Source organism: Anser cygnoides, chromosome 14 (genome assembly GCF_040182565.1).
Source record: "Anser cygnoides isolate HZ-2024a breed goose chromosome 14, Taihu_goose_T2T_genome, whole genome shotgun sequence".
NCBI classification, from domain to species: Eukaryota; Metazoa; Chordata; class Aves; order Anseriformes; family Anatidae; genus Anser; species Anser cygnoides.
The window spans coordinates 245,829-258,312 of record NC_089886.1 but is presented as its reverse complement, the minus strand read 5'-3'; the positions used below and the strand labels follow the sequence as shown (position 1 = coordinate 258,312).

General features: G+C 42.5%; 1 protein-coding gene across 1 annotated transcript; it reads right to left on the bottom strand.

The window, feature by feature from the left end:
* Positions 1 to 1,867: 1,867 nt before the first annotated feature.
* On the bottom strand, positions 1,868 to 12,450 carry CDC23 (cell division cycle 23). Its single transcript, XM_048057333.2, has 16 exons — positions 12,181 to 12,450; positions 12,038 to 12,110; positions 10,329 to 10,466; positions 9,997 to 10,039; positions 9,537 to 9,642; positions 9,319 to 9,451; positions 7,547 to 7,724; positions 7,356 to 7,453; positions 7,041 to 7,122; positions 6,313 to 6,466; positions 6,047 to 6,166; positions 5,087 to 5,162; positions 4,724 to 4,785; positions 3,752 to 3,830; positions 3,538 to 3,657; positions 1,868 to 2,687 (listed from the first exon to the last, which is right to left on the bottom strand). The coding sequence occupies exons 1-16, from the start codon at positions 12,294 to 12,296 to the stop codon at positions 2,517 to 2,519; spliced, it is 1,749 nt and encodes a 582-aa protein (XP_047913290.2). The 5' UTR covers positions 12,297 to 12,450; the 3' UTR covers positions 1,868 to 2,516.
* Between the last annotated feature and the right edge of the window lie 34 nt (positions 12,451 to 12,484).

The window sequence follows — 12,484 nt, the reverse complement described above, 5'->3', positions numbered from 1 at the left end:
TAATTCCTCAACTCTACAGCACCTTTTATAAGTAAGTATTTAAAATACATGGATCTGGAAGAAATATCCTCCACATCAAGAGAAACCAAGATTACCGACCTTCCTGGTGTTGAAAGCCTTCTAGAAACTCAGCAGGCATCGTATCAGCTCAGTGCAATCCTAGTATTTAGACCTGGTGTCTGCAAGTTAATCCTTATAGACAGACTCCCACAGTGACAACCAGGCAGCGAATTTAATGCAGGACCTTTGTAAGCACCAGAGATTGGAGAATCCTCGTTAAAAGACAGTCAGTTGAAACTTGGGAATATTTCCTTGTAAGGAAATCTTCAAACAATTACAAAATGCAATGGAAGATTGCACTGTTGGATAGCCCTGAGGAAACTGGAGCTTGTTTAGCAAGGAAAAAGAACATTTGCAGGTTATTCATAACATATATTCATAGTCAAAAATGTACGCAAGTCTCAAGTACTTTTAAAAATACCTCCAAGTTGAATGAAGTTTACAAGGTGAAACTGAATAGAACTGAAAGATTCAGCTGAAGTTGTTCAAGGCCATAAGTCAAACTGATACCCTGAACTGTTGCTTGTTCTTCACTTCTCAAAGCAAAATGACATTCCTGCCATGCAGGTGAAACACACTGTTTTTGAAGGGTACTAACTGTCAATGAGCAAGACAATTCAAGTCAAAGTCAGCAGGGTTATTAACTTCTATCCTTCATTACATTAGTGAAAGTGTGAACAAACCACATACATGTGTAAGGATATCTGGTTAACAGCTATCGAGTGTAAAAGACAGGACAATAAACATGAAAGGCAGCAAATGAAGCGCACATATTTAAAAGCCTACTGACAGATAACCATGGCTAGCACTCTAAGACACAGGTTGATTGGCCATTAAAGGAACCACCAAAGCATAACTCTGAAGAGATTCAGCTGGGAGCTTTGTAACCAGTAAGACTGTGGTCAGTTATCAGGAAGGGTCTCACAGGCAAGAGCAAATTTATGTTAAGATGTCTGAAGAGGATTGCAGGACCACATAAAATGTATCATAGAATGTCTAGGGGAACAAACACAGATCTAGTGAGGGGGTGAAGACGGGCTAGAAAGCAACAAGTATGGGAAAATGGAAGGGAGTAACTGTGTTGGGAATGGGGAGAAAAAGCTAACAACTGCAAGCAAGCAGGCTGCTGATCAGTAAGCTTTGTCTAACTGAGCCTTGCATCCCTTCACCACGGTGTTCTACACTTATTAAACCCTATGGCAGCCTGTCTTCTACACTGGATGCATTTGTGTGCATACGTGTGCAATAATTTCAATAGCAATCTCAAGTGGGACTAGCTGGCAAGTTGGAGAAAAACAAAATCTGTAGAGATCCTAGTTCCAGGGTTGAGATGGAACAAAAACTTAAAGGTCTAGATATGGATACTGAAGACACCTAAGGTCTTGGCGGGAGACTGAAGAGAAAACAGAAATGTGCATGAGACACTGAAAGCAAATATGTATGTTCCACTAGCAAATTGATAAACCAGCAAGTAGGAAGAGGATTGGGCCATTTCTATGGCTTGTGTCTTCAGCAAGTGCATCTCTAAAGGCGCTATCCTCTGGTTGGTGTTAAACCATTAATTTATGGTCATATCTGTACTACATGGGCATATGCATACATCTTTGAAAATCACTCAGCCTTACCATTGGCTGGATGCATGAAGAGGAACAAGCAGTACCCTGGCATTCAGCAGACTTGGAAGAAAGGAACCCCCCGCATCACATCATCCACTACATTTGGCAATCCTAAAATTATGGTTCATCCAATTTAATTTGCTACAGTACCCATGAAAGCTACATCACAAAAAAAGCCCAACAACAGTAGCTGAATCATTTGGTTTTTTAATTGTGCTATCCTACTGGCTGTCTTTCTTTTCAAAGTCAAAATATCTGTCAAAATCACAGATAGAACAAACAGCTGTCACTTGTGGCTACTTGAGATTCCTGACACTTTTCAGTCCTTCAACATAGAAATGCCAACAATATCTAAGTGCCTCATAACACTTTAGTGGAACTTCTGTGCAGTTTGAGACAGGCAAAAGTTCTTAAGCAGCCAGGCAGGTAACAGTTTCTGATGTATGCAGCAACAATACCACTAAGAGATCATCCAAATAAGTTCAGTAAAGACCAGAGTTAACAGGGCACAGTCAAACTTCTAATATATTTTAACTCAAGCAGACAATTTCTTCCCAGTCTCTCAGTTAGTAGTCCAGTATATTAGAACACATCTGCCCACTGACTGGAATGACTTTGTGAGAAGTACAGCAGATGCTCACATCTCAGCATAGGCACTTTCATGTAGGCTGCACCTTTGCCTGCTTGGACACATCTTTCTTCAGCTGTGGACTCTGGTAACTCCTAACCCTTCACGTGAAGGCAACGTTGAATGTAAAAATTTCACTGGAAAGAACTAAGTGGTTGCAAGCCCCATCTGCAACATCACATTCAATGCAAAGTTAGAGGTATCAGCATTGTTCAAGGTGTAACAGAAGACAGATTGAGTGGGGAGACACGACGTGTGGGAGTGCTGTTAGCTGACAATGATGCAGGGAGGAAAAAAGGAGAAGCAATTTCTGTGGATGAGGTCTCTCCTTGGTTGCGAAGCTGTAAGATTTGCCGCAGAAGGGCCTTTCCTTCTTCTCTAGTCTGGAAGATAATTTGTGAAAAACAAAACAACGCATCTATGTATGGATTGTTTCTGGGTCGAACTCAGTATGTAAGCAACCTAAGTTATACTAATTTATCGCTCTGTAAGACTGTCACTCTGAAAAATACAAAAAAAAACGTCCTCGGTTCTTTTTTCTGCTACTTATCAAGAACTTTAGTGTGCTACTTTTTTTTTTTTTTTTAATAATCCTTCCTCTTTTTACTCACCTGATTTGCATGTTACTTGTGACAGTGGTACCATCAACCACTGCTACTGTCTACATAGTCCATCAAAAAGTAAAAAGGAGAAGAAACAAATAAGCTGAATTCAGGTTCTTCTGCGTTCCAGACAGCTTTATTAAAGATAGGACACACACCCTGTCTTGTGGCTGTTGGCTACCACTAGTCTGAAATAAAAATCCAAAATTGCCCCCTTACAAGCTACAGAAAACCTCAGAATATGGAGTAACATATAGAACTCTAGTGCTGTTGTAACCTCTGCACTGCCTACACATACAAGATGAAAAAACAAGAAGTAACATTTAACCACCTCACCACCATCAAGATTTTCAGCAGTCTTAAGACTGCAGTCTCAAATTCTTATACTTAGTCAACACCAAACCAATGATACCTAATTCAAGTTTACTATCTACACTATATTCCCTGACTTTAGTTAATCACAAGCAGCAGTAGTAATCAGGTATACAAAAACATTCAGAATGAGACTGTTCACCTGCATGACAGACAGTCCTCATTCCTTCAATAAAAGATTTGTTTACTCATACCTACGAGTATAGCCAAGATTAACGTCAGAGATCCCCAAGACACCAGGGATTGTGCAACTACTCACATCATTGAATGCACAGCATTTCTGAGCACAAGCTGAGGCTTCATCCCAGAGCTTACACTTGAAGTAGTATTGGGCAAGGTAACGGAAGGCAGTGCTGACCTCCAGGTGCTCCACTATCTCCTACAGAAAGGGGGGAAAAACCATCTTTGAGTATCTTCCAAGGTAGCTCTACATCATGTTTACATTTCCTTTTGTTCCCAAGATATCATCTTACCCCACAGGAATAGATGTCCTGGATGTATTTGATATAGCACTGAGCAGCCTGTTCAGATTCATTCAGCTGTTCATGCAGTCTAGAAAAGGAGAAGAAATGGGCCACTGGAACAACACTGCATTGCCAAAGACCTTCTTGGTCAATGAGAATGTATCCACTAAGCCTGACCAGAACTAGAGCTAGGTCTTTTCCTTAAGAATTTGCAAGACATGCATCATGTACTGTCCCTCATTGAAAGAAGCGATCTAGCCTGAGAACAGTCACATTATCAGGAAGGAAACCAGTCAGGTAACAACTGCTAGAAGCACTGCGGATACATCCAAAGCAGGAACTTTTGTCTATTCTGTTATATTTTAAAGCTTAGAATAAGATAGGAAAAGTCTTTTACAACTGGCTATTTCTGCCAGTGTTCCTTCTTCCCCCCTATATCCCCAAAATCTTTGTACAGCAGTTTCACTTTTCACCTGCCTGTTTCTTTCCCCTTCACTTTTTTCCTTTTAATACCACTTTTTCCCCTACCAAAAATTGATGCTAACATCAGTGTTCACATTTATTTCACATTAGACCCTTCTCTAATGTCACATCCCTATATTAGGAAAAAAAATGGGGTAACAATCAATCTACAATTTTGTATAGCATCTAGCACCACAAATTGCTTGGATTGTTTTAAGTTTCACTGTAAGACATACAACTACTGGTACTAAAATCACCCCAGGATTTGGAAATCCCTTGCAACCCCTATTATCCCATGATTTCCTCTGTAGCTGTTCTGAGGGAAAATTAAAGTTAAAGCTGAACTTTAACAGAGAGTATGCAGTTGCTGCAAACCTTCTAAAGATTATGCAGCTCCAAAAGCAATAGTACCTAACGGCAATTCCGCCTGTTTCCCAATTAGTATTTTATCACTAGATATCAAAGTGCTCTAGTTGCATTTAACAACATGTTGACAGTTCAGTACTAACACATACTCACTTTGCTAGTTTCACCAATGCCATTTTCTCCACATCTCCCACAGCATAAGCTCTCCAATAGCACTGTCAAAGAAGAGTCAGTCAAGCACACAAGAAAAATGACTCAGGCAAGCAAGTTAGGAACAGAAAACTGCATGGCTTTAAAGCAAAAGGACACACATCAGATGTACGTATCTCTTTAACAGCTATTCTAGTTACATCACAGCAGAACTTTGCCTGTTTTAAACTGCAACAGAAAGGGTTTCAATAACCTAACATGCTGCATGCATTTCTGGTAGCTCTAGCCACACAATTTTATTCCAACTCCACCTAGTGTCCTGGGGGACATCCTAATGTCTTACTCCACATGCCAGTCATCACTTACCTTTTTAGCTTCCACTAACTGATTAAGTTTCTCATAGCATTCTCCTAGAGCAACCAGCATACGGGAATCATTAGGTCTGTAAAAAAAAAAAAAAAAAGCAATTCCTAAATGTAGTTTAATGGACAGTCAGCTGATTTCTCAGGGGGCTGGGGGGGGAACCTATAACTCCCAGTGTCCTTCATCTTCTCTTACATAAAATTTCATTTACATTCCTCAGGCACTGGAATAGTGAAGTAGTCTTGGCACCAAACCTGCCAGCATTCAAGAGGTGTTTGGACAACATTCTCAGATATATGTTTTGATTTTGGGTTGGTCCTGTGAGGAGCCAGGAGTTGGACTTGGTGAACCTTGTGGGTGCCTTCCAACTTGGGATATTCTATGATTGCACCTCAAGTACTTTGTTCAGTTTTGAGCCCCTACAAGAAAGACATTTCAGCCCTGGAGCATGTCCAGAGAAAGGCTACGAAGCTGGTGAAGGGTCTGGAACACAAGTCCTATTGTGTTCCAGACCCTGGAACACAAATGCCGAGGGAACTGGGCTTGTTTAGCCTGGAGAAGAGGAGGTTCAGGGGAGACCTTATTGCTCTCTACAACTACCTGAAAGGAAGTTGTGGGGAGCTGGGGGTTGGCCCCTTCTTGCAGACAACTAGCGACAGGACAAGAGGGAATGGCCTCAAGTTTCGCCAGATGATGGAATGATTGAACCAGATGACCTTGGAGGTCTTTACCAACTTTAATGATTCTATGATTCCTGACCAGCATTCCTCAGGATATAAGTGACAAAGCCGCTAACAGCTAATGAATTCAACTAGAAGAATTTGTAATAGAGAGACTGCACAAATCACATGGCATTGATGCTCTTCCCCCTTCCCCAATTCAGTTCCTGTGTGCAAATTTCTCAGCTAGTAGCCACCAGGTCTGGGTGAACATCAATAGACATGGCTACGTTTTCAACTCTACCTGAGCTGGTGGGCCCGTCGGTAATAATAGAGACAGTAAAATGGCATTTTGAGGATTTCGTAGGTTTGCCCCAAGCCATACCAGGCTCTGTAATCCCTTTTATTCACCTCTATGGCATGTCTGTCAAAGAAAAGGAGACAAACCAGTCAGAAAGCAGTTTTAATCAGAAACAAGACAGAGTTAAGCAAAAGACAACCAAAAAAAAGATCTAATCCAACTCAAATGTATGCAAACTCAAACACTGTTTTGTATGGCACGAGTGATACCTGTAAGCCTGGATAGCTGCAGATGTGTTCTTCATTTCCATGTATTCATGTCCCATAAGTGTCCAGGCTCCCAGATAACGAGGATTCAGTTTCAAGGCCCTCTGGAAATAGAGTGCTGCTTTTTCATGCTGGCTACGTAAGCTATAATAATTTCCTAAAGCAAAAAGTCACAATATTTAAATACATAGAAAAAAAAACAGCAGAGAAGTAAAAAAAAAATAGATGGAAGAAGTATTATCTACTACCTCCTAACTTAGATTCTAAGAAGAGACATATTAAAGGCAGATCTGACTCAAACCTCAAGAGACCTAATAGCAGTCTGTTCTCCAGTGTTCTGATCAAATGCTTCTCTGGTTGTACCAATCAGTTAAGATCTCATCTCTCTGTGTTGAAATTTATGTCATGATCTAATAAGCAGATTTCCTAGACCTGACACACAATTGTTTCTGTTGTAGTTTCGGGACTATAAATAAAGGCATTATCAGCTACATGGGCCTTCATGTTTTCTTCAACTACTTTTTGCACTGATAGTATTACAGCAGTTCTTTCAGAGAGGAATGAGACAAAGGGGTACCCTCATTTTGTACACTTTTTAGGCTGCCTGAAATCACATTTACCAAATGTTTCTGATGGCCCTGCTGGTTGATCATTTTCACAAGCGTTACTAAGATTTTCTCCTACAGCCTGCAGACAGCATAGTAAGAACATGTAAAAGGACTGGCTCTCACCAATTACACAGCAGGTCTCAACACGATACTTGTCTATCTCACAGAGATTGTGAGCCAGGTAGCTCAACTCAGGCTTCATGCTCTAGTGAAACAAAGTGAACGTGATGAGGAAAGGATCATGTTACAGATTCAGACAATGAAAATCTAAGCAGTTGACAATGCACAGATCATATTATTTCAAGGAGTTGTGGAGCAGAAAAGAGAAGCTGAGCACTTATATTCAGAGAAGCTAGGTAACAGCAGCTGCTTCGCCAGTGTTTAACTTACCTCTGATAAAAAGCATCATGATGGACATGGAATAGAAAGGGTGCTTACCCTGACATACAGCAAGTTGGAGAAAGTGTCCATGTTTTCTATCCTGTAAGGATCTTGTTTCCTTAGCTCATTAAAGATGGATAAAGCTTTGTCAATATCTGAAGAAAGAACAGCAGATGTGAGAACAAGAACTACAAATGCCATGCTTGTGTTAAGAGGCTCATTCCTATACGTTATTAAATACCACTGACCTCGTATATTGTGGTAGGCAACTGCAATCTGAGAAATGATGTAGGTGCTTTTGGAAAATCCTGCATCAATGAGACTCTGATACTTCTGCAGAGCCTCCTCTATCAGCTGCAGCTCTGTATAAATGTGTGCAAGAAAGAATTCTTTCATCCATGTATCTGGCAGGGACAGGAACTTCAACTAGCAAGAATCAAAGAAGAGGAGGAAGAGATGATAATCAGTAGTATTCTAAGAGCCACCTGTGGCAAAGAATCCATTATCTTCCCTCCCATGATTTAGTAGACAGTCTTGAGGTAGGAGACTTTCCTGTAATCGTGCTTTCTTAGGCCATAACACCAGCTATGAAAGAGCAGTATTAGGACCAAAAATTAATATCAGCTTCTTCCACAGGAAAGGCTAAATAATGCCTATAAATTAAGAATATTAGAACAAGAAAGGAGTATTAAGACATCCATTCTAAAAGGCAGTAAAATATGGACCATGTAATTCCATTTAGTCACTCCCAATCTATTTCTATGATGATTGAAATCAAAACTGAAGCCTTTGCATTTGGCCAATCAGTGAAGAAATGACTGTCTTCAAATCCGGCTTCTGCTTTGGTTACTGGCTTTATTTCTACTTTAAATTCAAGAGTCCTTCAAAAGACTGAATTTTCTTCCCATGTTTGAGCATCAATATTAAATTGGTTTTTTTATATGAGCTAAATGAACAGAACTGTAAATAATCTCACCAAAAATGTATTTCCTGTTCTTCAAAGATCAGTAAGACTCTCTTCTGTGCCACCTCTACTTTTTAAAATACGCTATCAGCCAGAATTGACTGAAGAGTTACAGGAGTGGTCTCATAAATCCCATGCATAAAGACAAAATAATCAAAGTTCAGTTCTTTGATACAGTTCATCTCATACATGTGACTCGATATTCAACGAAGGGAATACCTTTTAGTTGAATCAGATTGGCACTTCAGAAGCAAATCTCTCCCCCAATACACCCCCATAAGCACGCTTTATTTCACATCATGAAGCTCTATCAGAGTATGCAATCCAGATTCTCTTAGGATAAAGCTAAACTCAAGAGATACACTCCCATTACTAATAGATGTCTAAGCCACAAAAACAGACCACAGCATGTTCAAAGTAATCTCTCCAAATCATATACAGTGCAAACAATGGGTCTTCTAAGTCAACTATTTCCAATTACAGATTCAAGCCTACTATACTTTACTTGGTGATAATGACGGAACAGACTTATTAAAGGCTTACTTGCATGAATGACTGCTTACCAAATCATTTGTATCATTGCAAATAATTTGCACAGTAGGATGTGACAGGAAAAGCACAAACTTTCAGTCATTTGAAAACACTGCAAGCAGTGATTCTACATATAATACAAAGTCACCAAAAGTGCTCAGTAACTGCAGTACTAGATCCAGACAAAAAAGTACCTTAGGAGGATCTCCTTTGTGACACAAAGCAATAACCCAGTGGACAACTATTTCAGAATGTGTGAATCAGCCATTTCTTACACCACCTTGTGGGTGAATGTGAAGGAATTAATCCTGCCTGTATAAAGGTTCTCAGGCAACGGCATAGCAAGCAATTGAAGAAAAAGAGACTTTAACAATATAATTTATGATCTTGGGTTGCCTTCTTGGACAGAGTCTCACAGAATAAAGCAGTGGGCAACACCAATCTTCCGGCAACTGAATCACTGGTTACTAAATCAGGTTACAGTCCAGAAATTGTTACCATAACTTGTTATTTCCCAACTTTTACCATCTCTTTATCTGTAATCAAGTTGCAAAGTTCCAGCCAGGCTCCCCAGTGCAAAGGTAAGACATGAGCAGCTTCAACGAACACATCTATTGCTTCTTTAACCAGGTCCAGCTTCCGCAGCACAACACCATACCTGTGAATCAAGTTAATCAGTCATAAAACCATGCAGATCCACATAAATGTACACAAACACATTAGAAATACTTGTAGACACTTACAGGTAAAGGCCAAACCCATCCAGCTCCCGTGCTTTGTGCTTCTTGCTGAGCTCAACTCTCAGTTCTCGTAGAGCTTCATTTTTCACCTGTCCTTTTTCCAGTGGTCCTGCACGAAGAGCAAGTCAAACAGCAAGCTTTCGTTCAAGTCTTTCCACATTAACTATGAACTCTAGAGTATATTCAGAATCATCACTGACATGACCAGAACACTTCCCAGCATGTCAATTTTTTGTTTTAAAAATAAAATCACTTAGTCCAATGATCCGCTTTAACAGAAGAACTAAAAGATGAAAATTTTTAACCTGTCTTAAGCCAACAAAGAGAATGAAAGCAAATTATGTTACAGCCCACTATTATCCAAAAATCAAGGGAAAAGCTATGAAACAAAATGATTTAAATGAAGATGCATTATTGCAAGCTTCGTTAAATTAACTTGCATTTCTTGACACCAGAGCCTTACCCAAACTATCCACTGTCTCATCATCCTTCTTCTTTTCTCCTGACTGTGGAAAACAGAGGAAAACCAAGATTATTTTACAACAGCATATTCCTTATGTTTGCTGCAGTTCTGGTAGCAGCACGTGAATTGAATTTTCACGAACATCACAGACAGTTCCAATAAGAACCCTCCCCATTCTCCTCTTCCCCATCCCCACTATATATATACATTTGGATTTTTAGGTGGACATATGAAACAGTATAGACAAAGAAATAAGGTTTGCCACATTCCACATGGGGGAAGGAAAGGAAGCAGAGTTCAGTGCTTAAAGGCAATTTTTCTTTCTGTCTTACCAGGTATCTAGAGTACATATACAAGAAGTAAGCTTTCTGACTCTTGCAGCCCCGAAGAAAATATGCAGCCCTATCATACTCCTTTAGATCAAAGTAGGACTTGGCTAACGTATAGGCATCCAGATCACGAGCATCCTCCTGCAGGAACACAGAAGAGTTCAAGACCTTAGAAGCTCTGCCATGCTTTATGAAAATCACCTAGTTACAAATGTATAATTGAAACTGCCCTGAAAGCTGAACAAAAACACAGCACAAAACAAAAAACTCTATAGTTTTGTTCACTCCCAAAAGATGAGTTAAGTACCATCAAAAAAGCCTCTCCATTCCCTCATATGACTGGATTCCTAGTTCTGACATAACGAATACAGACTGGTTAGAAACATTTAAAGTAAACAGAGAGATTCCAGGAAATTCACAGTGGCAAGTTGACAGACATCAAGAACTTGCTGTTCAACAAGAACATGGAACCTATGCCTTGAACAACTTCTTGGCAGAAAAGGACCTGGAGGTTCTGGTACACACCAAGATGTACATGAGCCGGCAATGTGCCCTTGCCACAAAGAAGGCTAACAGTGTCCTGGGCTGCATTAGGCAAAGTATTGCCAGCAGGTCGAGGGAGGCAATCCTTCCCTTCTGCTCAGCACTGGTGAGGCTACACCTGGAGAACCGTGTTTGGTTCCAGGCTCCTTAATGCAGGAGAGACTTCAATGAAGGGACCATGAACATGAAGTGACCAGAACATCTCTAACATGAGGAAAAACTGAGAGAGCTGGGACTGTTCAGCCTGGAGGAGAGAAGGCTCAGGGGGATCTCATCAATGTACCTGAAGGGAGGGTGCAAAGAAGGATGAGCCAGGCCCTTCTCAGTGCTGCCCAGTGACAGGACAGGAAGCAACGGGCACAAACTGAAACACAGAAGGCTCTGTCTGAACAACAGGAAGCTCTTCTGTACTGTGTGGGCGATAGAGCACTGGCACAGTTTGCCCAGAGAAGCTGCATTGTCTCCTTCCTTGGAGATACTAAAAAATGCTTCAGCGTGGTCCTGGACAACCTGCTTCAAGTGGCCTTGCTGGAACGGGGTGGTGTGGGACCAGATGGACCCAGTGGTCACTTCCAACCTAAAACATCCTGTGAAATGCATTTATGACATGTTACACTGCAGTGATTTAGCCAAGCAGGATTACACCTACGAGTTCTACGGTACCACTGTGGACGCAGGGATGAGATACAACTTATTTCTCCTGTGCCCTAAGAAGGACAAGTTTACTGGCATAAAATAATTTGGATTGCAATAACTCAGTGAAGGTGAAGAAGTCAAAATTAAGGGGCATGATTTCAAGTTTTGCATACAGAATCTCTCATTTAGGACAGGGCAAAATGGGAAAAGAATGCGTTCACCTGCAAGGCCTACTCGGGCTTGCCCACCCCACTTCAAAAAAAGGGAAGGCAGAAGGGACCTGTACAGCACCGTACAAGGATCGGCGCTCAGAACTACCTCGTGCACAATAGTTTAAAAGATAAACAAATCGCTATCGCATTTTTCCTTAACGGCTTTAGACGGGGCTAAAGACGAGCTCGCGGCTCCTGCCGCGGGAAGGGCTGCAGCGACCGCTCCCGCGCCGACGGACTCGGACGGGCCCGGGGCCGCCCCGCGCGCTGACGCTCGCTGCGGGAGCCGCAGCCCGGCCAGGCCTCCCCCCCCCCCCGTACCTCCGAGAGCGCAGGCGGCGGCGGCAGCTCGCTCAGCGGCAGCGGCTCCAGGGCGAAGGCCAGCTCGGAGGCCCTGCGTGGAGACAGCCGTTAGCGCGCAGACAGCCGCTAGCGCGGGGCCCGCCCGCCCGCCCGGCGCTCACCACTTGCCGCTGTGCTGCAGGCCGCGCTCGCGGCTGCGCTCCGCCACGCTCAGCAGCTGCTTCTTGATCTCCCGCAGGTCCGAGAAGTCGGCGCCGCACAGCCCCGCCGCCGCCATCCCGCCGCCGCGCGTCCCCGCCAATCGCAGCCCCGCGCACCCCGCGCGCCTCCGCGCTGTAGACGCAGCTTTGTCACCGGACGAGCTCGAGGAGCCTGGCTCCCAACCCAAGGCGGCTCGCCGAGACCTCGGCGTCTGACTGGGCAGCTCCCAACGGCGCAGCGCCCCGCCCCGCCCCGCCCCGCCCG